Source organism: Hibiscus syriacus, unplaced genomic scaffold, assembly GCF_006381635.1.
Source record: "Hibiscus syriacus cultivar Baekdansim isolate YM2019G1 unplaced genomic scaffold, ASM638163v2 tig00111957_pilon, whole genome shotgun sequence".
Lineage (NCBI taxonomy): Eukaryota > Viridiplantae > Streptophyta > Magnoliopsida > Malvales > Malvaceae > Hibiscus > Hibiscus syriacus.
Genome location: NW_024063222.1, coordinates 38,665 through 53,641, shown reverse-complemented (window position 1 = coordinate 53,641; position 14,977 = coordinate 38,665). Strand labels below are relative to the sequence as shown.

Here is a 14,977-nt window from a genome sequence, read left to right as displayed (position 1 = left end):
TTCTCTATACTTTATAATTGAGAATGGGTACTGGACCCCACCGATCTTATAGGTTGAATTTTAAAATCCATTCAGATTAAATTTTTTGAACGATAAAATCATGTAGATTTTATTTTAAAGTGAAATATACTTCATCTTAAAATGATAGGACTATAACTTACTTATATTTATATATATATATAGAGAGAGAGAGGACAACTGTTATAACAATTTTTTTAATTAAGTTTCTATTTTACCTATTAAGGATAAGAAATATATATAGATATATCATACGTTTATTTTTATCTATCTAATGATATTAACAAAGGTGTTAACACCACTAGCAAGTGGATTCTAGCTCTCTCTTTCTCTCTCTATATATAAGATTAACCCGAATACAATTTTTTATCCAAAATTGAGTTGACTTTCAGATCAATTAAATTTTTCTTAAATTTATATTCAAATCGAAAGACATATAAATGATATAATAATTGAGTCGAGTTCACTGATCAAACGCCTAGTTGATTTATTCAAATCCTTTGCTCAACACTATTTGTATTATGCTGTAGATTCAATTATTATTGTTAATATTTTAAAATTAACTAAATTAAAATATAAGACTAAATTCAAAATTTGTACATAACACATGGACTGCGGACAGAATTTGACCTTAATACTTTGTGGCAACCAAAATTTTCAAATAAGGTTAAAAGGCGAACTAACGGATAAGACCTTTTTTTTCCTATCAGTGTTATTCCCCGGCGATAAATCCACCGATGTTGTGTCGAAACGGCGTCAATTGGCGGAAACCCATTCCGTTGCTTTCCTCCACCGCTCCTCGCACTTCATCATCGAACTCTAACACCGCCAAGCTAAAGCAATTCTCGGTCAGGTCTTCCGCGTCACCACCGATTTGGCGGGAGAGCCGGCGGTTGGTCTCAATATCTCTGTTTCTCTCTCACTTCCTCCTTACACCCAACTGTACGTTTTTTATTCTTTTCATTTATGAATCTATCAGTCTTGCAAAGAGTTACTTCAAAGCTAAAATTATAAGCTATTATTATTCATTATTCCCACTGCAGACGCCATTGCAGGTAGCTTTTTGGATAAATACGTGAAAAAGTAATCCGTAATCACTGACACCCTTTTGAATTGTACTCTGGCTATCATTTATTTATGTATTTTTGTGTTAATGATATGCAATTTGAAAGGAAAAAGCTGGATCCGCTTGAGGTTTATGTGCCTTCTGTTATATTGACTCCATTCCAGATTAAGGACCTAGGTAACTCTTAAAATATGTTTTGTTATCTTGATTTTGAAAGGGGAATTTCATAATTAAACCTCTTTCTTGTTGCATTAGTAGGGCTGTCAATCACCAGAGATTGAATGAATGAGCCTCTTGTGTTCATTCATTGTTTAGTTTTAAGTTTGTCTTCGGTTTGTGTTCATTAGGAATTTTAAAATTATGTTTGTATTCCTTCATTTAAACGAAACATGTTCGCAAACATTAAACAAATAGGTTCATAAATATAAAATTGAATGTGTTCACGAATAGTTAAAAATTTGTTTATTAATTGAAGAGCGAACATGGACTAGTTTTAAATTATTTATCAAATGAGTTTTAAACGAACATAAGTGAACTAAACATGTCTTATTCATGTTCGGTTTGGTTTGTAACAAGTCTAAAAATATTGCTTGTATTCATTATGTTTGCTTGATAAATTAATCGAAATCAAACTGTTCATCAGATGATTCTTTCGCTTGATGAGTGAAGTATTTTTTGCTTGATTTTGATGATGACGTTGCTTATGTCATGGTTTCATAATAAAGTTTGAACTCTGAACAATGTGGTGAAACTTGTAATTCATGACCACCTAACCGTTGCAGAGAAAACTTTGGAAGTTGATGATAAACCAGAATATGCAACCTGCAGATCCCTACTACATTCCGGTCCGGCTGCATCTCTGCGTGTAAATATCCGAGCTGTAAGTCGAAGCATTGTATATAGTTGTCTATGTGTAAATAGGATTCTTGGAAAAATAAAATCTTTTTATTCACATCGCAAATTGGGAGAATACAGCAGGGATATTTAAACAAACAATTGTCAAGAGTCCTAGATAGGCTAGAGGTTATTTTATTTACAAAGTAGGATTCTAGTGTTAAAGTAGGATGCTAATAGTTATCTACAAAGTAGGATTCTAGAGTTAGTGTTAAAGTAAGATACTAATAGTTACATCTAAACGCAACATAACTCACACTCCCCCTTAAGCTGTAGAGTAGATGTTAGTTATAGAGACCCAGCTTGGATGTAATCTCATCGAAATTGATCTTTGGAAACGCCTTAGTCAAGACATCGGCTAGTTGATCTTTTGAAGAGACATAGTTTAACTTTACTGTTCCACCATTCACCTTCTAGCAATCTAAACGCAACATAACTCACACTCCCCTTAAGCTGGAGAGTAGATGCTAGTTATAGAGACCCAACTTGGATGTAATCTCTTCGAAATTGATCTTTGGAAGCGCCTTAGTTAAGACATCGGCTAGTTGATCTTTTGAAGAGACATAGTTTAGCTTTACTGCTCCGCCATTCACCTTCTCAACAATGAAGTATCTGTCGATCTCCACATGTTTGGTTCTGTCGTGATGTACTGGATTTTTAACAATACTTATGGTTGACTTACTATCACTCTGAAGTTCAAAGTAGGTTTTTTCGCAAATTTCTAGTTCAGTTAAGAGTCTTTGTAACCCAATGTCTTCACAGATTCCAAGTGTTATCGCCCGATATTCTTCTTCAGCACTACTCTTGGAAACTAAAGTTTGTTTCTTGCTTCCCCAAGTCACAAAGTTTCCCCATACAAACGAACAATAACCCGTAGTTGATCTCCTATCTGTTAATTCTCCAGCCCAGCTTGAATCTAAGAAAATCTTGATTGTTCGTTCTATCTTCATGTTTTCTGAAAATTAACCCATGTCCTGGCGTCATCTTTAAATACCTCAAAATTCGATATACTGCCTCCAAATGTTCTTCTCTAGGGTCATTCATGTACTGGCTTACAATAATAATAGAAAGGGATATATACGGTCGAGTATGTGACAAATAGATGAGTTTACCTACTAACCTTTGGCGTTGTTCTTTATTTAGTGGACTCTCATCTTTTTTTTAACTTCAGATTTGCTTTCATGGGAGTTTTCGAAGGCTTGCAACTATTAAACCCATTTTCAGAAAGTAGGTCCAAAATGTTCTTTCTTTGGTTTATGACAATCCTTTTTTTTCGTTCTTGCCACTTCCATGCCCAAAAAATATCTCAAGGTCCCTAAGTCCTTAGTTTCAAATTCTCTTTGCTAGTAATGCCTTTAATTTTTTTGATTTCTTCTGAGTTATCACTTGTTATGATGATGTCATCAACATAGACAATTAAGATTGTATTTTTCTTGTTCGGAGCGGTTTTTAGAAACAGAGTGTGATCAGATTGACATTGCTTATATTTGTCTTGCAAAAGTACCTTCGTGAATCAATCGAACTAAGCTTAGGAGATTGTTTCTGTCCATATAATGACTTCAGCAACTTGCATATTTGCTGATTTTCTGATTGCATCTGTACCCTATGTGGAATTTACATATAAACCTCCTCTTAAAGATTGCTATTGAGGAATGCATTTTTGACATCAAATTGATGAAGTATCCAATCCTTATTAACTGCTAAGGATAGAAGTACTCTTACAATGTTGAGTTTCGCAATCGGAGCAAAAGTTTCTTGATAGTCTACTTCATGAGTTTGAGTGAACCCTTATATCGCTTAATGTTGCCACCTGCCTTGTATCTGTTTGTAAAGACCCATTTGCAGTCAACTGCTTTCTTATCTTTAGGAAGATCACCAATAGCCCAGGTTTTGTTGTTCTCAAGAGTCGAAAGTTCTTCTTCTACCGCCTTCTTCCATTTGTAACTTTTTAAAGCTTCTTCTATGGTCTCTAGAATGCAGATGCTGTCAATCTTAGCTGTAAATGTCTTAAAATCATACATTAGTTTACCATAAGCAACAAATTTATTAATACGATGAGTTGTACACTTTCTTACTCCCTTTCTTTGAGCAATCAGTAACTCACTAGTATCAGCAAAACATCCAAATTACTCTGATTGCCTTCTTTATTTTTCAAGGAATTTAAGTCGGGTTCTAGCTCTTAACAATGCGTCAGCAGTGAGGGGACAAGTGAGGTGTGTTTAGGTCGCCTTCTGTAGGTAAGATCGGTATGGGAAATGAATTGAGACACAGATGGATTTGGTATTTGAGTCGATTCCATTGGGTTAACGTTTTGGTGTTGGTTTTCAGTATCAGGTATGGTGGTGGTATTAGGTGATGTTTGAGTGATTGTTTCAAGCGATGGCTGAGTTTTAGTAGATTTAGGAGGAGATAGGTTGATGGGTAGTTCAGTATTAACTGGAAAAAGCTGAAATTCACACTCATTCTACCTTTGGATTTTAGACTTAGAGAAAAAAAAGGTTTATGTTCAAGGAAGGTAGCATCCATCGAAGTAAACAGTTTCTTGGTAGAAGGAGAGTAACACTGATAACCTTTTTCAAGAGAGGAGTACCCAACAAAGACACATCGAACTACCCAGGGATTAAGTTTAGACTTAGTGTGGGTATGATCATGACCAAAAATAGTATGGCCAAAGACACGAAGAGGAACAACAGTAGTGAACAGTTTAAAATGAGGGGAAAATTGAGAAAGAACATCCCAAGGACATTTAAATCCAAGAACTTTATTGGGCATGTGATTAATGAGATAAGTTCGCAATTAAAAGAGCCTCACCCCAAATGTACTTAGGAATATGAGTAGAAAAAAGAAGGGCTCGAGTTACCTCAAGAAGATGACGATTTTTACGTTCAGCTACCCCATTTTGTTACAGTGTATTGACATAAAAAGTGAGATAGACAATTCCTTTTTCCTGAAAGAAAGACCCTAACAAGTTAGAAAAACATTCAATATCATTACCAAAACTTAAGAATATTAACAGAGCTCTGAAATTGGGTCTCAATCATTTTATGGAAGCATTTAAAAATGCCCACAACCTCGTATTTATCTCGCATGAGAGAAGTCTGTGGTATGAGAATGGTGATCAATAAAAAAACCAATGAACCCCAAATGTCGTGTATCATTGAAAAAGGTTTGGAAGAACGATAAGGAGGATATGTATTGTGAATGTGTTTGGCAAGATGAAAAATATCACAAGAAAAAGATGTAGGGTTTTATTAACGAACAATTTGGAAAATAACTTTGCAAGATAAGCAAAACTGGGGTGACCTAACCTAAAATGTCATAAAACAATTTCAGCAGACACTTAATTAAGAGATGGAGATATGGAAACAAATGAGGACATAATAGTAGAGGATACGATTTTTTTAACCGGATGAGGGGCTTCAAGGATGTAGAGTCCATCACGACGCTTAGCATTGCCAATCACCATTCCCGAGCTCAAATCCTGAAATTCACAAATATCATAGTTAAACCGGGAAGTGCAACCCAAATCCGAAAACAATTTACTAACCGAAAGGAGGTTGCAAGCCAAATTTGGAACATAAAAAACATTAGATAAAATAATATAGCGATTAATCCGAATGGAGTCACTGCCCGCAATAGATGAAAGTAAACAATTAGCAGTGCGAACACTATAGGAAGAAATTGCTTTTACAAAATTCTGAAAGAGGGTGAAATCGCCCGTCATATGATCACTACCGCCTGAGTCAACAATCCATGAAACAAAACCCAAAGATAATTGAGCCAAGTTAGGGTTACATGCACACACAACACATGACATGTGTGTTTGGGTGTGGAAGAGGACTGGAATTGTCCGAAGATTTGCTTGAGTTCTACCAAATGATGACAACGAAAAAAGTTGTTGCCAGTGTCGTATTGAGGATCAGAAGAATCTGAAACAGACATATTGGACGAAAGGTATTGTTGCTGTTGGCAACTGGTGATGAAGAGGCGTACCAATTAGGACCAAGAAAGACAATTTTCTCCATACAAGCAATGACATGTGAAGAAGGTCGAACCTGCGTCGATAGAAATCGGGTGGGAGACAGAGGTGCCTACCTTTGAAGGAACCACGGACGATTGAGAATGGACAATTGTCGGAATAAAAAAAAGAAGAAGCTAAGATCTAACCTAAACTGATACCATGTAGAAATAGGATCCTCGGAAAAATAAAATCTTTTTATTCACATCACAAATTGTGAGAATATGCAGGGATATTTGTACAAGCAATTGTCAATAGGTCCTAGATAGACTAGAGGTTATTTTATTTACATAGTAGGATTCTAGTGTTAAAGTATGACACTAATAGTTATCTTATCTACAAAGTAGGATTCTAGAGTTAGTGTTAAGGTAGTACATTAATAGTTACATCTAAACGCAACATAACTCAGTCTGATCTTCTCATTTCCATGAAGAAGGGTCTAAGAACAATCGAGTTTCAAAAAAGAGAAGCATTTGCATTGCTGACAAGTATCAACTTGATGAGGAAATTTTGTTCATTTCCTTTATTGCTATCTGCATTTGTCATTCCCTTTAGTTTTTTTTTTGGTAGTTTTTAAAATTCTTTGTTGGTATTATTCTATCGAGTTCCTGAGGTTTTGAACAATTCCCTTCGATCTTCAGATCGTACAGTATGCTTCTGATGCTGGGAATGGTGAAAATGCTTTCAAAGACGTTGATCAATGTCTCAGGTATTTCAATTAAGCTATTGATGAAAGTTCTGAAGATTTATGTTCAGTTTAGACAAAAGATGGCAATAGAGAAGGTGGGGGCTGGGATTGCCTAGTCCACCTCCCTTCCAGGTTTCAACATCCACTTCCATAGATTGCAAATCATTCACACTGCTTTACCTCACTTTTTTTACTAATCACTTTTCAATCTAATATTATAAAAATATGTATATATAAAGTATAAATATGTATATAAATACAAAATATTCACACATTCGATGATTTTAGTAATATATGTTTAATATAAACATTGTAACTTCAAAAGTTGCACAAAGTATAGTGGAGTGAGCATTTACTGTACTTGTCCCACTCCACTTTTTGTATCCACCACTTATTTTCTTAAAGAAAGAAAAGCTGAACTCCCCATTTAAAGTGGATGTATGCTAAATCAATGGAGCAGTTTGATTAAGTTGGTTTTCAGACTTTAGGTCAAGTAAATTTTGAGTTTTGGATTCGGATCTCTTTGGATTGACTTCAGTTTTCGAGTCAGGTCATCGTAGATTTGGATGTAGAGTCCTAATCACTTATCATTTTGAGTTACATGTTCGGATTTATTTCAAGTTCATTTATTTCAAGTAAATATCACTTCGGGTTCACATTATTTAACTTATTAGATTAATTTGTGTTCGGGTTATAGACTGGTTGGATTGCTGACTTGTTCTGATCAATCTGTGATGTAGAATTTCATGCTAGCATTTCTATTTGTATTTCAAACAACCGAACATTGACAGCATTTTAACCAACTAGAGCATTGGAGGAACTAGACTCCTTGCTGTTACATGCCTCGAGAAATGTGCCCGATGCCTCGGTAAAAGCAATGAAGGCACATATTGCTACTGCCCTCAATGCCATTGATAGGTATTATAGCTTTACACTATATATATATATATATATATAGTTATATATAGTTATATACCACATTCAAAACAAGTAGAACTTCATTTCCTTATATACGCGTTTTCCATTGGCAGCCAGCTTCAAACGGTTCCACCCGATGTATTAAATCAAGGCAAGGAGATTGCTGATGCATATCGAGCTCCAGACGATGACTTCAAGCAGCCTCGAGACTTGGACCCGGAAATGAAGCAATTGGAATCAATTTTATGATGCGAACAGATGACATGCAGCACTATAATTACCTGAATGTGCCCTAATACTGAACTTCTGTGCGAAATAGATTATCAATCTCAGAAAATAAGAAATATCAACCAATGCTGTGAATATGGAAATATTGGTAGTAATTTTATTACACTGTAACACAAGGACGCAAGCATGTCAATTACCTATATGTGATCTTCTATATTTATATATTTTCAAAACAATCTGGAAATGATGATTACCATTTACAAACAAGCAGAGCCTACCATAACAAAAACACCAAGCCGTTGCTGCCAAAAGGGAAATACAATTTCTTCATCACAATCCCATCATGCAGGTGATAAGCTACTGAATATTCGCTTCAAACTTGGACAAATTGCTCGTAACCTCCCCATGTTCATCGAGCAAATCTATCAACCACATAAGAAAATCTCGTGAGAATATTAGACATTTGAGTCTAAGAGACTATAAACAAAACTTGAACATGATCAAAGAAAAAGTATGGTATAAGAAGAGCATATAGACGGGAGCATAACTGGAGGGAGATCTGAAGAAAAGAATGCCCTTACCTTTGGACAAAAGCGAACATCCAAAGTCTCCAGCATGCTACACTCTGATATAGCAGTTTCAACTGTTTCCTCCTCGATGTTGCAAGACTTGGAAAGACCGATTCACAAAATAAAACAGTTAGATGATGAACTTGCGGCCGTAAACTTACCACACGTATGAAGACACATTCATTGTTTGTTTGCAACATAAGAAGTTGAATTGGGTTACAAAGCTGAGTATAAAAATCAAAAAAATATATAACACCTAAGCCGATGTAAGAAAAGTCAAACTGCACATAAACTTACTACACATCGATTAAAACCATAATTGCAGAGATAAGTCAGTTTATAACTGATCTTTAACTACTAGCGAAGCATCAGGAAATGAAGACATCGTACGACTCATTAGCCAGTTCCTAGAACACAAATACCAAAATAGAGAGAACAATAACATAACTTCTTCACCAACCCGTCAGGCAAATAAACAATATTACACAAGAACCTCATAGAAGCCTCAGTAGAAAACCAAAAATCTTCGAGAATAGACTCAAGATAGAAAACCAGCAGAACGAAGGGGAACAAGAAAGGACCTAAATATTAAACACCAGTGGTTTCAGAGATACATACCTGAAGAAACAGACTGGTCAGTTTAGGACATCCCAGCTTCAAAACTTCCAAGGAGCTACAATTGCTGAATAAAGAAATAGGCATAAAAGTTCAGATGAGTGCCAGATAAAATAAAGACGAACAACCCAAAAAAAGGTGTCAGTACCTTAAATTAAGAAAGGACAAACTGTAACATGCGAGGTCAACTTCCTTCAAATTGGCTGACAAAGAAAGATTTAGGGATGACAAATGGAAACAACGTGCAGCTGGTGGAATGAGCACTTTCCTAATATTTGGACAACCTACACAGTTGAGGTTCTGCAGTAAACGGTTTGGTTGCTCGATCAGCTCATTGAGGTTCTCTAAAGAAAACATACTAGATCCATTATGTATGCCAAGTGACTCGAAATCAACACCAGTAGAACCCCAATTCAGGTCATGCATATTTATACATCCATTCAAGCTCACATGGGTAAGATGTGTGCAATAAGCAAGAAGCTCCTCTATGGCAGACTGGCACAGGGTACCGTATGACAAGTCCAAATCCCGGAGTTCTCCTAAAGCACCTTCCTTGTAAAGAGGCTCCAGGGATGAATCAGCCAGATATTTGCATGCCTGTAATTTTAACACCTAAAAGGGGGGGGGGGAAGTGAGCCAAAGAGCATAGCAAGATATCATTGAAAGCATAAACAAGATATTCAGCAGAATGTCAAAATTTTGATCACTAAGAGCACAAACCTATGCAACCTTGATACAATATGCAGTAAAATGAAGTTAACATGAATAGAATGAATATGCCTTGCATGATTAATCATGATTATATAACAAGGATTTTAAAGTTACCTTCAGCTGCAAACAAGACTCAAAGACCGGCTGCAAATTCGTCAAAAAGGTATATGATAAATCAAGTGTAGTTAAATTTGGAAGCCAGCGCAAAGAGAAAAGACCATCAGAACCAATAGATGGGCAAGACATCAATATTAATGACTCGATCAGAGGGCAGGAAACAGTGGTTGCAGATAAGAAATCATCCTTGAGTTGGCTGCATATAAAATTAAAAAGATTCGTCAACCATAGGCCAAAATAAAGTATCATAAAAGTAAGCAATTGCAACAAACCTGCAGAAGGAAGCATCAAGTGATGTCAATAGAGGACAATTTATCGATGCTTCAGATAATACACCACATCCTTTCAACTCAAGCGACACCATATATGGAGCATCAATTCTTAGTGAGTCCAATTTTGGGCATATTCCAAGATTAAGTGACCGAAGAGCAGCCTAGAAAGGAAAAAAAGCTTCAGCTTTTACATTTTATAACAGGATGACATTACATGCATAATGTAGTTGTCACTCTAGACTTACAGGGTAAAACAATGCTCTTTCAAGATGATCACAGCCATCCAGGCAAATTTTCTCAAGACAAGGACATGCAAGATCCAGAGAAGTGATAGCACGACAACCAACTAGAGAAAGACCAACTAAAGATGTACTGGATAACTGCACCGCTGTCAAGCTCTGGTCAACATAAAAACAAGGAATTGTCAGAAAACACAATAAAATGACGCACGAAAATGCAGGAACCAAGGAGCTATATTCATTCCATAGCACAAAAAGCAATTAAAGGATATTGGTATCTCGTAAGTAATGTTAGATGCAGACCAGGATTAAGACAAATAAAACTATGGCGCTATTTGAAGTGATCAATCTGCTGAGATGTAGCTAATCTTACAGGTATATATCACCCAATCTTTGAATGTCCTATTCGCATGCACATGCATAATAACTGAGGAAATGGTTCAGTATACAGAAAAAATCTATTCACATACCTCGCAATTATCCAGAACTAACAATTTTAGCATAGGGCAACCACCACCATAACTAAATACATTGCATACAGAATTTGTCAAAGATACACAATCTGTTAGGTCAACTTCTTGCAAACATTGACATTGCAGTGCCAACATTGTCAAATTTTCCTGCTTCTGCAATGCTAATTTCTGCATTTCAGTAAAATCAACCATACAACATCAAAATCTTATTTGCAACCAAGACAGTAACAACAGATACCAGATCATCATAAAACATACTTGAAGTGAATTTGAACTGATACTAATACGATGGAGAGCAGTGCAATTGGATACCATCACAGATGATAGCATGGAACACTGTACATTCAAGTCAGCAAATCTGCATGGCCAAAATTATAAATCAATATAAAATCAAAGAGAAAAAAAGATCCAGCCAAAGACACTGCAGCAGTTAAGTCATTTTGGGTTTTCTAAGAAAAGGAAAAGGGGAAAAAATGAAATAACAGTATACTTTCGACAGTGAACCAATCGAATTTTCTGCAAACGAGGAAGATCCAATGACACTGACGTTAACATGTGGCAATTATCAAGCTCCAACTCCTGCAACAGGTAACAGAATAAATATGTGCATGCAGAAGATTTTAACAGAGACCACAAAAATCCAGGTAACAACTATATATACAAGGGAAAAACCCCAAACCTCCAACATATAACTATGAGCTATTGCAGCCATTGAGGCAGATGTGATACCCTCACAGTTGTCAAGTTTAAGAACTGTTAACATCGGCAGTCTTACAGACTTCAAATCACAAAAGCAAATGCATCAAAATACAACTTAACCAAAAAAGTTTACCATATTAGAACTAAATTAACCGTTTGCAAGAAACTAACCTCAAGTGATATGTTGGGACAATAAGAAGAATCCAAAACATGGAGATTAGCACAACTGTGAGCTATCTCACGCAATGTATCATCACTAACACAAGAACAATTCGACATGTCTAAAGACTCTAATTGGGGGCAAGAAGTTACTGCCGAACGAATTGCTGCATCTGTAAGTTTGTGGCAAGAGCTTATGTCAAGCAGATTTAAAAGAGGGCAATTCAGGGCCACCTGAGCCATATTACTACGTTTCAAAGACAAACTTTTTAGCTCTGGACACCTGCAAAAGATTCAGGCTTTAGCGGAAAGAATAAACACAAGGACAAAGTTAACATTCAAACGAAGCTTTTGTTTCACCTGATAGATAGTCGTATCCCACGGCATTTTGTTACTTTCAGATCACACAATCGATCATGGCTAATAGGTATTTCTTGAACACCATTGCCGAGAATAGCATCATTCACATCCAAACTCCGTATCATACTACATTCTACCAATGCATGGAAAAAATCATCCCCTAGTTGACCTCTTCCCAATGTTAAAGCCTCGAGATTTCTGCCAATCAGAAAGTTTACATGAATAACAGCAAGCACAACATATTCATTAGATTACAAGAATAAAAATATGACAGAGAAAAGATTACCGTAATGAAGAGACAGCTCTCATAACTAGCAGGTGCATATTACGAGTGCCACTGAGATTCACGTCAGAGGCATTCGGATATCGTTGACAGATGTCTTCAACTGCATAATCAAAATGCAATGTTATAGCAGTCATGAATCCAATTTTATTATTGGTAATGGAGAATCATCTCACACAAAGTAATATACTAAACAAAAAGAAGAATGGAAAATGACATGACCGGAACTGTAAAATGGCAATCTCGACATAGATAGAAGGACAGCTTCTATATCGCTGCATGCTCTTTTAATTCTCTTAATTGTTATTCTAAACAACAATTTAGACTACCATTCTCATTGCTCCAGCTAGTTTCAAAATCCTTTTGGAGTACACTTTTTTCAACCAAAAGAAGTACTATGCAAATATGATGAGCGAATACAAGACTAACATTGTTCAAGAGAAATATTCCGGTTCTCAAAATTCAAACACCTCCAAAAATCCTCATGAGCACTAGCTGCTCGCCACTGCCTACAAACCATTGCAGCATGGCAAAGATTGCAATGGTCCAAGAAAGAGAACACCTGGAAATAGGAAAACCACAAAAAATAAGGTTCAACAAAATGCAACAAAAACTGTAATAGCTAAAATGGAAGTATAATAGTTCAAACTATCTACCATATGCAACAAGTCATCGGTCAGATCCATCCGGGTTTCAAAATCTTCCACCATCAAATCATCCTCATGTTTCTCATCCATCTCAACATTTCCACTAGAAAGATTCTCATCATTCAAAATGAAATTGTGATCAAATATCCCATTATTAGATGAATTTGATGAGCCTTGGTTAACATTATAATCTCTACCCGTCCAAGGGCAAGACGTGCTCTCGCTGCAGTGAAAACATTGCAAAAGTGTATCAAAAAATCAAATTCTCCTAAGTAAAATGTGTATATAGTTTTCACGTTGACTCACTAGAAACCAGAGTACACTTTGGCTCGCTTATGGTTCAAATCGTGGTTGTCACAATCTTCAATCGCAGTGGAAGAGGAGGCGCTAGTCTCACCTTCGGAAAGAAACAAGCAACGATTCAAAGGACGCCACGTAGCATCATCCCAGTTCCCACCGCATCTCATGGCTGACACTACTTCTTCAAACAACGATGTCTCTTCACCCTGCCTTCGTCTGCTTTGGGTTAAAGAAAATTGAGCCGCCGCGGCACTGGCGACAGCGTAGGGAGCTTCTTCTTCCTCCCCCTCTCCCTCCCCTTCTTTCTCTCGCTCCTCGCGATCACCGTCGTCGTCTTCATTCGCAAAATTAACCTCAAAACCGTCAACATTTGCTAAAAACCCCTCCTTCATGGTTTCTTCACGTCGATTATCGTCCTCTTCCTCGTCGATAATGCATAGGCAGCACCAAATCTTCATACACTCCGAGGTGAAAAGCCTAATCCCTCACCAAAACAAAACAAACAAAAAACGAATCTTTTCGAAACCCTAGCTCACGATCCTGCACATTCCATCTCAGAAACGAGAAATCAACCCTGAAATTTAAGGAACCCTAGAGAGAAAACAAATGATAGTTCAAAATCTTGTTGTTGGAGAAATTGAAAGAAAATCGATCAATACATGTAAATAAACAGGTGTGGAGAGAGTAAATGGGAATTTCAGAGAGGATTGGGGAGGAATATGACCAGATCTGATCGGATCTCAGGAGTTCATAGTTGTTGAATAAAGGATATTTTTTTTCTGGGAGCAAGATGATGAAGAAGAAGATGAAATGGACAGGCGTTAATTGGGTTGAATTTAATCGGAGGGAATTCGTGCTTTTTATTCACCCAAATTTTAATAATAATCTTTACTTTTTCATCTTCTTTTCCCCCTCTTTTCTGTGATTGGTACAGAACGAGCAACAACTTATTCTAAGAATTAGAGGTCTATCTGCTAAGTTCGGCTCAATTAGATTTTAATCAATTTTTTTATTAGCCCATCAACTTTTAAACCGGTTAATTTTAATTTTCTATTTTTATATTAAATTTGGTTTTTTAATTTTTTTTCTTACTTTGTTACGATAAAATAATTTATCTTATCACGTCCGCTAATATATCTCTAAATAAATTTCGTTGATCGATTATTGGAGGAGATTAGTACCTCCCACCTTTAAATTGATTGAATTTTATGAAAAATTAATCTTAAAATCAAAATTAAAGTGAAACGTGAGCATTATGATATTATCTTGTTATATAATATCAATTAAACGAGTGGTGATTGGTTGCAAATATCAACTAAAAGAATTATGTAAAAAAATTAAAATTTAATGACAAAATCGATATACACATACAACTCAAAACCTAAAATGATGTGTTTAGAGAACTAATAATCATGTGAAAATGGTATCATTTTGTCTAGTTATCGCAGTGGCGAAATTATTTATTTATGTTGTTGTGTAGAATTTTTTTTAAATAATAGATAATGTAAGTATATTCTATAGAAATAATTGTTTAAAAGCAAAGTTTTTAAAAATAATAATATTATGTATCGTTAAATTTATTTGATGACTTTTTATTTGAGTTGAACTGAATAAAAATATAATTAAAATAAATAAATGAAAGGAAAGAAAAAAAAAAGTTGAGGTATGAAAGTGAGATGAAAGTTCCACGCATGGAATGAATA

At 35.8% G+C, this 14,977-nt stretch overlaps 2 protein-coding genes across 2 annotated transcripts; one reads left to right on the top strand and one right to left on the bottom strand.

Moving 5' to 3' along the window:
• Nucleotides 1–733: 733 nt before the first annotated feature.
• LOC120173559 lies at nt 734–7,519 on the top strand (the record flags this gene model as incomplete). The annotated part of the gene is made up of 6 exons (XM_039180682.1): nt 734–960; nt 1,062–1,101; nt 1,191–1,261; nt 1,867–1,964; nt 6,638–6,705; nt 7,492–7,519. Coding segments are annotated over exons 1-6 (510 nt in total), but the record flags the coding sequence as incomplete, so codon positions are not given.
• A 504-nt stretch (nt 7,520–8,023) lies between these two features.
• LOC120173563 (F-box/LRR-repeat protein 15-like) lies at nt 8,024–14,107 on the bottom strand. Its single transcript, XM_039180685.1, has 17 exons — nt 13,281–14,107; nt 12,984–13,197; nt 12,757–12,889; nt 12,331–12,430; nt 12,045–12,242; nt 11,697–11,967; nt 11,506–11,604; nt 11,317–11,405; nt 11,085–11,184; nt 10,824–10,994; nt 10,360–10,512; nt 10,115–10,275; nt 9,840–10,038; nt 9,163–9,626; nt 9,018–9,081; nt 8,412–8,498; nt 8,024–8,252 (listed from the first exon to the last, which is right to left on the bottom strand). The coding sequence occupies exons 1-17, from the start codon at nt 13,730–13,732 to the stop codon at nt 8,172–8,174; spliced, it is 3,036 nt and encodes a 1,011-aa protein (XP_039036616.1). The 5' UTR covers nt 13,733–14,107; the 3' UTR covers nt 8,024–8,171.
• Nucleotides 14,108–14,977: the final 870 nt, after the last annotated feature.

Bases quoted from the DNA above. Each gene is read 5' to 3' on its own strand.
- LOC120173563 (XM_039180685.1), bottom strand. From the start codon at position 13,732: ATGAAGATTTGGTGCTGCCTATGCATTATCGACGAGGAAGAGGACGAT. The intron at 13,198-13,280 runs GTGAGTCAACGT...TTTTCACTGCAG, and splicing joins AAAGTGTACTCTGGTTTCTA to CGAGAGCACGTCTTGCCCTT. The intron at 10,995-11,084 runs GTATGTTTTATG...ACTGAAATGCAG, and splicing joins TCAGTTCAAATTCACTTCAA to AAATTAGCATTGCAGAAGCA.